This window comes from Labrus bergylta, chromosome 13, assembly GCF_963930695.1.
Source record: "Labrus bergylta chromosome 13, fLabBer1.1, whole genome shotgun sequence".
NCBI classification, from domain to species: Eukaryota; Metazoa; Chordata; class Actinopteri; order Labriformes; family Labridae; genus Labrus; species Labrus bergylta.
In genome coordinates, this window is record NC_089207.1 from 18,723,418 (window position 1) to 18,738,378 (window position 14,961).

Here is a 14,961-nt window from a genome sequence, read left to right on the forward strand (position 1 = left end):
TACATGCAAATAAAACGTTCGATCTTACAACCAGTAATATATTCATGATCAACTGCTTTAGTAAATATATGTGAAGTCAAAATAAAGCATCATCGAGAGAGCAGATAGTGTTAGGTTGTGCCCTATGTAAGGCGGCTATAGTCCTCCAAGCAGGTGGCCCGGGTTCAGGCTCTCTCTCTCTCTAAGCCTGAATAAAAAACAAAGCATCATCTGATGGTTAACTAAAGGCCTAACTACAGAGTAATAACGCTGAATCTTTGTACAACCTGAAACTCTCCAAAATCTTTGATGTATTCAAGGGGTTTGGGAAAATGGAAACATCCACTACTTAAAATCTCACACAAGTGTATAAATATGAAAGAGCACAATTTGCACTGTCTGTACAGCCAAGTTAAAGTCCTATGACGTGTTTTACTTCCTGTGGGTAAACAGACCTTACAGGTAATAAATAAAAAAACTCAGAATAACTGTAGTTTTAGGTTGAACAATCAACGTCTGCTGCACCTTGACTTTTTCATCATATCCCCGGCGTGACTCTGAAAGCAGTTCCTCGAGCTCCATGAGTGAGTCCTTGAGCGTGTCCACCTGGTACATCAGGTTGTTTTTCTCATTATCCAGCTGGGCATTAGATACCATAGCCTTACGGTACTTCTCCTCCACTTCTGCTAACGTGTCCTAAAGTCATTACGGATAGGGAATAAAGAAAAGTTGGATTCAGAGTGGCTCAGAAACATTATTAAAAAAACTGTAAAGTCACATGTCCTTTGTCAGAAAGTATGGACAGCCTGAAGTATATGTTTGGAGTAATAAGTGGATGCAGGTTGAAGGGATGCAGACGATGCAAGAAAGTACTTAAAGGTCAAACATATACTTAAATATATCCTATCACTCTAAAAAGGAATGAATATGGGAAATCAGGGTAAATAAATGTAGGCTTCAGGAACAAACAGCTGCTACAGAAACATGCAGGTGCAGATTTTGCAGCTTTGGATTGCAGCTTTGAACACAAGCAAAAAAAATATCTTTGCAACACAAAATGAATGAAAATGTTCTTGCATCTAAGCCTCACAAATGTAAATGTTTGTCAGTAGAGGTGGGAAAAAAAATCGTAATGTAAAAATCAAGATTTTAATCTTGTGAGATTTTAAATTAATTCCTAAGTTACCAAAATCATTTTATTTATTTTTTGGCTAATCAGTCCCTCCCTGCTAAGCGCTAATGATAGCTCTCTAACTCAGTAGAATACCAAATGGAGCAGCAGGAAATGCAGCCAGTCTCACAGACGACTGGAGTAGATCCTGAAGTATGTACTAATTAACATAAATAGACTTTGAATCATGATTCATGAATCCAGAATCGTTTTGAATCGAAAATAGATCCTTAGTCGAATCATGACCCCAAGAAACAAAATGGAATCGTGAGACACCCAAAGAATCCCTGCCCTATTTGTCAGTAATATGTAGAAGTCTGGAGCACCAGTAATCTGCCCTGTGGAGCCTCACGACAGAAACCATGCCAAGGGCAAAACGGAGGCTCAAAGGCTGTTTAGATGGTCAGCCAAATTAATAATGTAAACTGTGAGTAATATTGCTCTCATTAAGAACATACACAAAGTAGTGATTTAATAACAAAATAAAGTTACTCAAGTTACCTTTGCTCTTGCATTAATATAAGGACCAAATAGGTCATGCAAAGTGATTACCTGTTTTATATTCAGAATAACATTCACCGTTTCTAGTTAAATGATTTATACAGGAAAAGGTTAGAGAACTTTAAATTCTAACTATCCATCAGTTCATCATATCATTGATTCCTTGGTTAATCATATTTTTCTAGACTTGTCAAACTGGGAGAAACACTCCTACAGTAACCACAGGAAGTTAGACACACAGACATATTAGTTGGTACTGAGTCCAGGGTTCAGGGAGGGTGTCAGGCTTATACCTTGACTTCTTTAAGGTTCTGCGTGTACTTGGTTTCCACATCCTGTATCTGATCCTTCAGTTCATGAATCTCCTGAAGATGAAGAGGAGCAGCAGCAGCAGCAGCAGCAGCAGCGAGCAGAGAAAAGCAGCGTGACAGCATCAGACACAGGGTCATAGATTGTTTTGTGAGCATGCAATGAGAAACAGAAGTGTTTGCAGAAGGAATGAAACATGGAAGAACAACACAAAACTTCTTAGAAGAGCTTCTTTTTTTTACCTTAATCTATTTTATTAATTATTTGTTTTCAGTGAGACCCATTTTCTGTGGTTTCATGAAGCATTTCGATGGGAGGAAATACATTTTACAACACTATATCTGTCTCCTCATGAGTGTTGAAACTAAATTAATCTGACACCAAAGAGAAGACAAACTTTCTGTGATTGAAATGGTGGAAAAACTCACAATGTCTGAGGCTGAGATGACTGATGATTTTGGGTCAAACACTGAACTAAATTTAAAAAAAGAATAAGCTGAAATCTTAATCTGACAAACAGTGTTGAATTTTAAGTGAATATTCCACAAAACTCAGACATTAGATTTATGAAGTGAGTAATAATTAGAAGTTTGGGCTAATAATAATTAGCAGTAATTTCTTGTTTCCATGATGATTTTATCTAAATGATCCAAATTTAAATGATGATAACACCAAATAATATCCAGTAGAAAACAATTGTTCAAGAGGAATGGTCTTCTCTGTTCACAGGACGCCGTGTGTCTTCAGCATTACCTTGATTTCTCGTAAAGACGTCTCTGCATCGACAGTAATGGCCGTCTCCCCGCTGCCTCTCCGCGAGGACGATCCGCCTAACGAGGTGAGGGTCCCTGCAGTTAAGGCAGAAGCTGCTCGAGATCCCTGAGGAGGAAAAAACAAGTCCTATAAATGCTCTTTGGGGATTTTTAAAGCACATTCAAGTAAAAATGAATCTTCTATCATTGTTTTCACAAGTCATTACATTACTGTGTGAGAGACACAAAGCTGATTAAAGAACATTGAAGTTGTAAGAGAGAGGCAGTGGTGGGCTGGCATCTTCTTTGTTCTGCAAGTTGAAATGTATGTTTTTGTCACTGGAGTCTGGTGGCTCTGAAGAGCGCAATCTAACAGCTGTTGCCAACAGGATTATGTTGCAGCCATTGCAGTCTGATTCTCCAGCAATCTGCCAGATTATATCTGACTTTTAGCAACATTCAGACATCATCAACCAATAATATGAAGATTGGTTTAAGGTTTAAAACACCTGCTGTCCTTTATTTGTTTTAAATCTACAATGAAAACTTGGAGGCAGATTCTACAGGATATAGATAATTTTGGCTCGACTGCTTGAACAGCTGACTCCCAGATTTGACACATGGATGTTTGTTCTGCTGACTGAATTCCCTTTTTAGTCATTTTTAGCGTCTTTAATTAATGTAATGTGTTCAGCTCACCTTCTCCAGATAATCTCTGTCCTCCACCTGTTGAGAAATATAAAACACAGTCAGAACAAGCAGAGGATGATGATGAAGGGGCCACAGGGACGAGAAGAAGTAGTGAGTGAGGAAGGATGGAAGCAGTTTCCAAAAATCACGGCTCAGCAGTGATAAGATGAAGCCACCAAAAGAAGAAAACCATTCTTATTTCTGCTCATGAAGATATCAATAAAGGCATACGTTTGTTCTTATTTGCCACAGCGTGCAAATAATTAGTACAAGGTGTGAAAAGTCACTCAGAAATAAAACCTCCAAACTTAACAGGTTAAAACTCAGCCTGAGACAGCTGCTCAATCCACATTATGTTAAGTGTTAGCAATAGTGCTTCCAAAAGCAGACCACTCAAAGTTATCACTCCCTGCCACACACAAAAAACAAACTGGTAGTATCTGCAGTCAACACACCAATTAGCCTCAGACACAAGCAGTTATTTATTAGCGCTCCTTGTAGGGTGACGTCCACAAAAAGGAAGGACCAGGCAGCCAAAAAGAAAAGCAGAATTCAGCTCACATCACGACTTCCTCGCCGTCCTTCGGGTGCAAAGCGACTCACGTCAGAAAAGTCAGGAATAGTAACATCGTCCAGGTCCCTGGGGAGGCCACTGCTACTGGCCGCACTCCTCAAAAAACTGGCAACAGAGCCGCAGTTGTCCTATATCGGCCACCAGTGGGCGACACAGAACAACAAACAACACATCAGAGAGTTAAAAAGTCAAGTATCTGACCAGCATCAAGGCAGGAACATCCATCCTATGAGCACAGATTCATGGTATTCAGGTAGATAGATATTGACCCACAGTCAGTCATAGAGTTCTCTGTCAATCCATGGCTTCATAAGTTAGTCAGCGTTGAAATACACGAGTACAAAAATCAAAATGATGTATTCAGAGTGTACTGCTTTGTCTCGTGATTAAAAAGTCAATGAACATCTCAATCCAGAAATATATATTTTAGAAATGTTTGATGTGAATGTCATCCTCAACTTAAATGCAACACTTGCACTTCACAGAAACATTTGAGGAAAATGTTGTGATTTTCTTAACCTCAGTGTTGCTTATGATCATGAAAATGTAAAGAAATCTTTAAAACCCTGTGATAGTCCAGTACAGGTCCAACAAGAAATACCTGCCTGTACTGTTCAGAAAGAGCAAATAATGTTTGCTTCTTCAAACTATTGTAACTCTGAGTCACTGTGACAGCCAGAATAAACACGGTTTAATTATATATCAACGTCCTTGACTGTTGGACATGAATCAGATATCAAATATTTTTGCTGCAAGAGCCGGATGGCAAATCATTACGTACACCTTTGTGGAAATTCAGCAGTTCCAAAGAAAACAAGAAATAAGAAAATTAACAAGAGAAAACTTGAGCAAATATTTGTATATGTGGACAGAAATAAATTATTTCGGCTACTACATATCACTTTATAGTAGAGCCCGACCGATTTTTGGGGCAGCCGATAATACCGGCCGATATTAGCATATCCAGTGATTATCGTATCAGCTAATTTTATCGCAGATATGAGCCGATATTATGAGATTTATTCACCAGTCAAATATAGTTTCATTAGAGTTTCATTGTATTACAGTAGCAGTTCTCTTTCTGGATGTCAAGAGCAGAGTGTCTATATGGATTAGAGCAAGCATCATCACTCTCCAGAGTGTCAAGCGGTGACGCAGGTACATGCACAGTTACTTTCCAGTTGAGTGACCATTATATATCTTTCCCGCTCGTGTATTGGGGAGTTAAGGCTCACCACTGGACTTGTGCGGGCCGAATTGGCCCTGGAGGAGACTCTGGAACCGGAGCTGCGATAACTAGAGTACTCTACAGGCTGAGGAGAAAACACACTGTTACATATCTATAGTCAGGAGGAGGCAAGCAGGCATGCACACACGCACACAGACACACTCTAACTAATCGCATGCTTACCACTATGTGGAATCACCAGGTGCTTGATTCATAATGTGAATTCCTGTTTGACCATCTCTCAGAAACTGAAGATATTTGATTAAGAACTGGACTTCAATCCGTTTCATAGACTGAATATAAAAAGTGCATGTAGCCTCTGAGTAAAATGCTAAGCTAAGTGCCTAAAGCCTGCATTCTCTCTGTTGACAAGCAGGGCTGACTCCACTGCTAGCAAAAACAGTCTGATGGCTCGGCCTACGAGAACTGTAGCCTCCTTCTCAGTTTCCTCAATCAACATTTTCCCTACAAGTTTACGGCTTCAATCTCTTGTCTGAAGTCTTCTTTGATACACCATGTTGCTCATTTGGAAAAGTATGTTCAGTTAATATTTAAGTTATCTTGAAAAGAGGATGCACTTCTCTAACAAAGCTAGCACTTGTCTTTCCAGCTGCATCCTGTTCTCTTAATACAGTCACTTTTGGCCCCAAAAAAAACAGAAACAACATACCGACAGCCAAAATTCCAAATAAAAAAGTTATAACTGTATTCAGGAAACCATTGGGAGACATCGCAGTGGCTAAATCTACTTCTAATATTGAATCCAAAACAACCCTCATGCACCAGCACAAACACTCGAGTGACTCAATATCCTGAGAAAGCGCCGTGTTAGAAAACAAACAAAATCAAACTTCACACAGAGCCCATTGTTTGATTTCACAACAGATTACAATATGAAATCTTCTTATGATTAATTAGTAGAATTAACAACCAAAAAAACACCTTCACACGTGTCCACTCTCATATGGGGCAAACAAGCAATTCCAAGAAAATCTTACATGGGAGGTGGAGCCAGCAACTCGCCGTGACCCGCTGCAGAGACTGTCCTCGTATAAGGAGCTCTGCGCAAACACACACACACACACACACACACAAACACACAAAGTTAGCAGATTGCTCATTCACCAGCAACAGGACTGAGAATAAAAATAGGGATTTTAGTTCATGCTTGTCTATCTAATAAGGGCAACAACACACCCTAAGATTGGTGCCTGATCTGTGGGTCCATTCAGAACTAATATATGCAGCGAGTGGCTGACCTCTATGTTAAGTGAGTTTAAAAGTGAGTTAATCGGGAAGCCCTTTATTTAATCATCAAATCCTTTTGCTCTCCAGATAAACAAGCTCAGTTTAAGGTGTCCTTACAAACACTTGAGTGAGTGGTTATTACAGGTGTTATATAACACTGTGTGGAAGTTACAGAGTGGAAAAGCTGAATGAAACCAACCCTACGATAGAGCTGCTGGGAGACCTGACTGAGTGACCTGCAGAACTGCAACACAGAATGAAGTCAGAAGGAGTAAGAATGAGGTTTACAAATCACACGGTTTTAAAACATGGTAATGGATAATGACTGGCTCTCTTTCATCCGGTCACTCTCACCAGAAATATGAAGGTCAACAGAGTTCAGAGTTTTTACCCTGAATTTGTCTCCAAGCCGTTTACTCATATGCACTCCTGATCTAGTTGTTCACACATGCACCTCACAGCAGGAGACTAAAAAAAAGAAAGACGCTGGAGTGGCAGATGAAGCAACAGAGTCCGCTATATTTTATTTTTATAAAGCAGCAGTTTAATTAAATGCCGATAGCGTGCACACAGTCTATGGTCATGCACCGATCGCAGGGAATACAGGTCACCACCCCCTCCCACTCGCTCAAGGTGAATTTTCCTGATAATATCCTGCTGCTTTCTCACATCAGCTCACTCCGACTTTCTGCAGAATAAACCCTAGTGGGACTGGAAGGAGAAACTCTTGGATAAAGTCCAGGTGAAAAATGTCGACTGTTTGCGTTCACACATGCAGCTCATCCCGAAAAACTTTTTCAGGAGTTTTGTGCAAGTGTGAAGTGAACAAGTCCATACAGACCTTGTAACCATTCAAAGTTGAACCTGGGTTCCTGGAGGAGGACAGACCATTCAACTTGTACAAGTCAGAGGAAGCATAAGAGGCCTGAGAGGGCGAGAGGGGAAGCAGGAGGTGAGAGTAATGAGCCAAGAGAAGGAGCGAGGTGGAGTCAGATGGGAAGTTCAGAAATATTTTAATTCATCCAATTTTATCCCTGCAATGGGTAGTTTGCATCTGATAGCAAAATAAAAAAACCTTCAGTATGATTATGTAGAAATACACACTCATGAACTCATGCACAAACCAGACACAGATACTTCATGACATCTTCAAATAAACCCAGTCCAACTATTTTCCTCTTTAGACTAACATAAAAAAAAAAGAATTTCTTCATTATTTTTCTTCTGGTGGCATTTATGATAAAAAAAACTAAAAAAACTGTGATCACTGCAAAATGCCCCTGATCAAAGTATGTCCACTGTAAGTGTTTGTTGATCCACATGCCTGAAAACATTATACATGAAGGAAACTCAGAAACCCCCACAGAGAAAGACCTTTGATCTAAAGTATGGACCTTTATTTTAACAAAGAGTCTTTACACTGTTTGCTTCTCCTTTGATGAAATGTTAATATGACCCTGCAGAACAAGCTACTTAATTGTCTGCCACTTTTAATGCTGATGTGAGTAACAACATTCTGGTGCTTGATCCAGACTCACCACTCAAACACTGAAGCCACAGAATAAAATTGAACAGCTGATAGCTGTAGAGACGCAACACCTGTGCTCTGCGAGGTCATGTCAGGTTTTATGGAAGTAGAGGGCAACGTTACGGCTGTTGTGATAAAAAGTTTAAAATGTATCTTACCGTATCAAAAGGAGTTTGAATCTCTGTATGGACCCTTCTGAGGTGTTGTTTAAAACTTCGACTAACACATTTCAGCCTCTCAGAAAACCCAAAGCCTTTTCAGTGGACGTACTTTGATCAGACAGACCTGGCTGCAGGGATTACTTCACTACCTTAAAGCCCGTTTCAGAAAACAATCTACTGGAAGAACTCCAAAATGTTTGCACCTATAAGTTATTAAGGAATGTTTTTTGTTTTTTTTGTTTTTTTTGTTTTTTTTAAATGGGGCCAAATTTATAAAACAAAAGGAGTACCCTTTTTAAAATGCCAAACCCTGCACTGTATGATGATTTATTCAAGGAAAAGTCCAATCATGCACAGATATTTATCTGAGAGTCATGGTGGAAGCGACTTGTTTATAATGTGTAGAACTACTATGCTTTTTCTGCATGCTCGCACAACCTCGACTACACTACACTGCACAGGGACTTCACAAAAGCAAAAATCTTGATGAGATTCAATTCAGAAAATACATGCACTAAATGTTTTGTTTGCACAAGACTAAACTGCTTGAATAAAAAAAAAAACATTAAGCTCACTACATGCCTCAATAAAGACGGTATTTCAGTTCGTTCATTCAATACAGAATATTGTCAGGCACTTATTTAAAAACTCTTCCTGTTAATAAACACAACTTCAGGCTGTAAGACAAGTGCACACCACGGGCCATTAGTGGTATAAGAAAACACCCACCGGCTGCAGGTCTAATCTGGAGCCACGAGTCAGCCGACTGTCATCACTTAGTCTGGAGCTCTGAGAGTCAAACACAAACAGCACGTCATCCTCATTACATCCATCTGACAGCACACAGCCTTTCCTATTCAACTAAGAGACACGACACGTGCTGCGAGAGGATAACACGTAGATACTTTGAGGAGGTGCAGTTTAAAAAGTCAGAGGTAGAAGTCAATAAATGAAATCAAATATCCATGATTTCAAGCCATGCATGATCAGCATTGTTCCATCAATTACATTTCATATTTCATGTTATTTTCATGCATTATTTATTAAGGCCCTAGCACTGACAACGGAGCGAAGACCCTATTAGAACCCAAGTAATTATTATTATTATTATTAATATAGTTTTTATTATTGTTTCTGCCTCTTTGCCAATTTGGGTGAGTCCTCAGGTATGTACAGGCTTACAAAAATGTTTTCCGACACGTCAGGTCTGGCGAGAAATCTGATATTTTGGTGGAAAGGCCTCCACATAGAGGTTACTTTCACCTACATGCATGAAATTCGTTACGACTACTGACCATGTTAATGACCTACAAAAAAAACTTCTGGCACTCATGCGAAAAGCCCAACAGAAAGTAAGCTGATTTCATTTTATTTCAAATTAAATGCTGTTTATTTATCTGATCACTGTATAAGAAGGGTACATATTTATCCTTAAACTTTAATGTCTATGAAGCCTTTACATTATTTAACATATCTCATTTCTTTAAATAAAGTATGAGACAATCCTGTTGTTTCATAATGCTTGTTGGTGTTTCATTTTTTCTTACAGGTGATTAAATAGTTTTTTTTTCCAATTTACAAGTCTGCGCAAATTTTGTAAAAATTATCATTATTCAGATGATCTTTCAACCTCATGCAACAAATATCAGGTTTCTCAATTTAAGTTGGACCTAAAACATTTTTTCCAGTTTGCCTGTAAAATAAAGGTTTGCTTCGCCTTGTTTTATTGTTTTGAGTAAAATTCCACAAAATGCCGGGTGTCCAGTTGATCAAACTGAAGTTTAACGATAACCACACAGCAGCTGATAAACAACGAGGATCAGAGGGGGCCGACACGCACCGTGAGGTCTAGTCTGGAGGAGCGAGACACTCTGCTCTCATCGCTGAGCCTCGAGCTCTGACAGGAGGAGGAAGAGGAGGGTCATCATGAGTGACAGGTTAAAGGTTGTTTCAAACTGTTCAAGCACTCACATCAATCAGATGAACACACGGCTACTAACCCTGCTGGATATGACACTGTAATCATCATCATAGCCGTTCCTCTGTGAACAAAGAACACGAGTGAGAAACACTGACACCATTTTTCTATGCAGGCGCCTTCTGCATGTGACGGTTCATTCTTTACATACATCTTTGTCTTTGTGTTTATGCTTCTTCTTTTTCTTTGACTTCTTACTCAAGTTTGAGGAGGAGCCCTTAGAGCGAGTGACAGAAGAGGAAGAACAGTGAAGAGTGAAAACAATCAGGAAAAATCTCTCTCAGCCTCAAACAGGAAAGCATAATATACCTCATTTGTTTATTGTACAGCACACATGCAAAACAGGCAAAGTCATACCCATCCACTTTAAAACAAAGGGGAGAACGTACAGTAGCCTGTTTGTCTCAAAAGGAAAGTCGATACCTGAAACCTGCATTCTCTCTGATGGCCAGCAGGGGGCCTTTCTGTTGAATGCCTTAAGAATATGGCCTTACTTATCTCCTGATTTATAACCTCAGTAAACATTTTCCCTCTCATTTTAAGATCTCAGTAGCTGCTGTTAAGTCTTCTTAAATATAGAATGATTTATATTTGCTTAACGATGGTTCCACTTCAGGTAAAATAGATAATAAAGCAGATTACAATTAAGGGCATCACTAACTGTGATCGACAATTTGCCACCGTAGCCGAGAAGGAAGAGGACGATGACGGAGGAAGCCAAGAAGAGAAAAAGAAAGAGTGACAAAGCAAGAAGCAGTGTCAGAGTGTTCCTCCCTGCAGATATTACTCAGATCAAATTGTGACATAAATAGGTAGGCTGTACTGTTATCAGTGTCATCGTTGTCTCATGTTTAGCAGCTTTACCGGGTGCAGAAAGTCACCTAAAGTTATGTCTCAGGCTTGCACACAAATAAACAAATCAATCAATCCATCTTAGGCCAAAAGTTTTCTCTATAAAAAAGGGACACACTAGAAGATTCATATTTGTGCAAAATCCTTTAATATAACTGAAGCACGTCAGTCCACATGTTTCTTTGGCTTCTCACAACCCCGCTCCTCTCCTTGTTAAGAAAAGCACATTGACTGTGATGGGTAGTAGTGGGGGAGGCATGACAGCTCTGTGTTTCACTCGGAGACCTTCAGTCGGTGCCAAAGCACACCAAACTGAATTCCTACATTTTGTTGCTTTAAAGCCGTCTTTCACAAGCCAACAGGTGACGTCCTTATTTAAAGAAACACAGGCAGCACACAACACATTCATGCACAATGACTGTTCCCACTGTACTGACTGACTGTAAAAGATACTAAAGGCCACAATGTGTTAACGTGCTGTTATATTACTGATTAATCAAACAAACGGAGTCAGATATTTAGGATTTCCTACGTCTCCAGGAATGATTAGTATGAACATTTTTTCCACATTACATGCACATAGAAATATCATTTGGACATTTTAAGGAGTAACAGTGCCTTAAATACACTGCACAATGTGTTTTTGTTGGAGCGTGATGGCGCTCTGTAACACAATGTTCTTTCTGTGGAAATCTAACTGACTCCAAGCTGACTGTGTTCCTTCACAACAACCAAAACAAAACAAAGGGAAATGACCATAGAATCAAATAAAACTTGTCACGTGATTCCATATTCATGTGTTTTTTCCCTTCAAACTGCAGTAATTCAATCACAACATGTTTCATAAATGTTCCTCTTAGATCAGAAATTGAAGATGTAAAATAACAGGAAGATGCTTTCATCTTAAAATTGAATTTCACGCTGAACATTCAGCACCTCAACATGCTCAAAGAGAAATAGACTTAATTCATCACACAGCCAAGACACATTCACTTCATGCTTTGAAGACTTGAAAACTGGCTGTTAGTCCAACAACAACAGGTTAACACAAAGTGGCAGTCTTAAAACACATCCACAGTGTCATCAGGATCATCAGCCCTTACCCCTCCAGCAAAAGCACCGACTGCATCAAGATCCGACTGTGCAAAGAAACATAATAATATCATCACCAGGAAGCGCCACCCACACTATAACCAAGGACAGACACACTGCCTCCAACATAACCAAAGAGTTCAAGAAGACGAGGTGCTTCTTTGTGGAAAACAAAGGTTTTATAATATAAGTGATAAAAAAAAAAGAGGTTCAGAGAGAATTTGGAGTTTTCAAAGCATGTGCTGTTTGAGTGATACTGACCCTGACACTGCCCCGGCTTCCCACTGACATCCGCTCATCTTCGTCAGAGAGCTGTGTGAGAGAGTGAGACATTGAAATGGATGGTTAGAGTTTAGGAGATGGATCCAGTATGTGATGTAGGTCAACAGGTAGGAGGTTCTCCTGCTGCAAGGACACAAGGTTCAGTTGAGTTATGGAAACTGTGGATCTTTTTTTTTTTTTAGTGATCTGGATCATTTGGCTCAGCTCAGTGAAAAGAGCCGACCTCCAAACGGCTCTTCTTCTGGTACCAATTCAGCTTCATGAAATCAGCCAAATGTATCAATGCGTTGACCTATGATTCCGCTTTCAAACGGGAGCGGACTCCCATCGTTCACATTAAAGAGCCGAAACATAGAGCCGGCCTCGCTCGTGACCAACACATCAATAGTTTGGTTTCCTTTTGACACTTTTGGAGAGAGATCTGATGTGCATGTTGTCTGTGACCTTCATTTCAATTAGTAAAAAGGGAGGAAAAAATCTAACAAAGTATGGGAGGAAAAGTACATAAAAATAAACAAATATAAAGAAAGCTGAAGTTTATAAGTATGTCGAGCTCATCCCAGTAAAGGCACAGTTCCCCTTTTATCAAATAACCTTTTTACTCAACGTTTTATTTTGCTGTTAAGCCTTTTATACACATCCATCCATTCCATTATCTTTCACCACTTTTCCCTGTTCAGGGGTAACGGGGGCTGGAGCCGATCCCAGCTGTCATTGGGCGAGAGGCGGTGTTACATTCTGGACTGTTCTCCAGCCAATCACAGAGCAGACATATAGAGACAGACAACCAGCCACACTCACATTCACACCTACGGGCAATTTAGAGTCACCATTTAACCTAACGAGCATGTCTCTGGACTGTGGGAGGAAGCTGGAGTACCTGGGGGAATCCATGGTGGTGCAGTGGTTAGTGCTGTTACCTCACAGTGAGGAGGCTCCTGGTTTGAATCCCGGTCTGACAGGAGCCTCTCTGTGTGGAGTTTGCATGTTCTCCCCATTCATGTGTGGGTTCTCTCCGAGTACTCCGGCTTCCTCCCACAGTCCAAAGACATGCTCATTAGGTTAGTTGGTGTTTTATAGCATTGATAGAAAAATAAATATCACAGATACATTTATTAGTCCTGAATAATCCAGGCAACATGTCAACATGAAAGAGTTCAGTTTGCATAGAGAGCGAATGAAGGGGAATATCTAAACAGAAAATGATCAGAAAAGAGCAACATGTCTTGATAAGTTTGATAAGAACCACAGCTTTATCTAAAAGAAACCTGTTGCAAAAACTACACGTCAATTTTATGTTGTACAAATTGTTTAAAATAATCTAGACCTACTACTGACCTGAAGTTTACAAAGATAATTAGCTCCTCTCGGTTGTATTTCATGACAGACATTTTCATATTTTTCATGCACCATTTATAGATTTGTGGAGGCAAATGTGTTTTATCAAAACAAATGAATGATGAGAAACAGAGGAAGGGCTACAAACCGTTTGTGTAACTGAAGAACGTGAGTATCTCTCACTCTCCTCCTGGAAGAGGGAGAGGGGGAAGAGAGGAGGTGAAGGGTGAATGGGAGGCGAGAGACGTTAATGATCAATGTGACCGATGTATGAGGACGGTAAACACTGCTTGAAGTGCAGAGGGACCGAAGTGGTCCGTCTTCATACACATAAAGTGGAGTTAACTTCAACAGAAAAAATGCAAGTGTTCTATTCTGTACACAATTATTTTTACATTTAAGACATCAATGTTTGGAAGTCATTGAAGGACCATAATAACTCAAGGACTGCACGCTGAAAGTCAACAATATAAAGACAGAGACTCATATGTTTAGCTGTGTCAGTGTTCACACACGCATGCAGGAGCAGCGGCAGGGAAGGCTGTTCACTTCACAGAACGAGTACGTCGGGTAGAGGTTCTGAATGTCGGATTGGATACATTTTCAATTAATTACCAAGCCCTAAAATGAAGTATTTATTTTATTCTATTCCATTATTTCAGCTTAAACATCTTGTTATTAGGTAGCAATGAACCCATGTTATACAGTAAGCTCTTCTTCTTGTGTCACTGTGAATCAAAGTGTACAGCCAACCTGCATCAAACACATGGAGACAGCTTTAACAGAACAGTAAGGGGCACACTTGTTTACAGAAACAGCTCACATTCTTAAAACCAGCACCAGTAATCCGGCCAAAAACCACTAAGACACCCATGTTGCACAAACAGAGTCACATCAAACTGCGACACACTGAGTGAATTACTTCAGTCAAAACAAACAGAAAACACACTGCGGTTAGTGAGATTAGAAGTGGTACACAGTCTTCATTGCTCTCTGCAGGTATAGACTACTCAAAGTAGAAAAGTATAGAAGTAAAACACATCCCGTGCAGCCTCACACCAACAGGCCAGATGGTCATGCTGAATCAAAGCCAAACGGCCAAACGGGCACCCTGCTCCTCTTAAGTGGATTATCATTAATGGCCAAGCTTTGATTCTTTATAATCTGTTATTTTCCAAAATAGCTTAACAGGAATTAAGTGGAATTCAAAAGCAGACTCTGCAATTTTCCAACAAAACAAAAACCTGGAGGCAAAGACACATGAGCAAATTTTGTTAA

At 39.8% G+C, this 14,961-nt stretch overlaps 1 protein-coding gene across 21 annotated transcripts in view; it reads right to left on the bottom strand.

Moving 5' to 3' along the window:
- Positions 1–14,961, bottom strand: part of lrrfip1a (leucine rich repeat (in FLII) interacting protein 1a) — a 50,561-nt gene that overhangs the window by 10,730 nt on the left and 24,870 nt on the right. For 5 of the 21 annotated variants that reach the window (XM_065962283.1, XM_065962273.1, XM_065962269.1 and 2 more), the window contains 16 exons: positions 13,832–13,873; positions 12,325–12,375; positions 12,075–12,110; positions 10,271–10,336; positions 10,142–10,183; positions 9,982–10,038; positions 8,871–8,930; positions 7,294–7,377; positions 6,652–6,696; positions 6,203–6,265; positions 5,212–5,289; positions 3,964–4,104; positions 3,412–3,438; positions 2,714–2,839; positions 1,945–2,016; positions 505–675 (listed from right to left, as the gene is read on the bottom strand). In XM_065962283.1, coding sequence (XP_065818355.1) covers positions 505–675; positions 1,945–2,016; positions 2,714–2,839; positions 3,412–3,438; positions 3,964–4,104; positions 5,212–5,289; positions 6,203–6,265; positions 6,652–6,696; positions 7,294–7,377; positions 8,871–8,930; positions 9,982–10,038; positions 10,142–10,183; positions 10,271–10,336; positions 12,075–12,110; positions 12,325–12,375; positions 13,832–13,873 — 1,161 coding nt within the window. Of the gene's footprint in view, positions 1–504; positions 676–1,944; positions 2,017–2,713; positions 2,840–3,411; positions 3,439–3,963; positions 4,105–5,211; positions 5,290–6,202; positions 6,266–6,651; positions 6,697–7,293; positions 7,378–8,870; positions 8,931–9,981; positions 10,039–10,141; positions 10,184–10,270; positions 10,337–12,074; positions 12,111–12,324; positions 12,376–13,265; positions 13,800–13,831; positions 13,874–14,961 lie in introns of those variants that run through there. The other 16 variants (XM_065962272.1, XM_065962270.1, XM_065962276.1 and 13 more) reach the window with 9 other exon arrangements.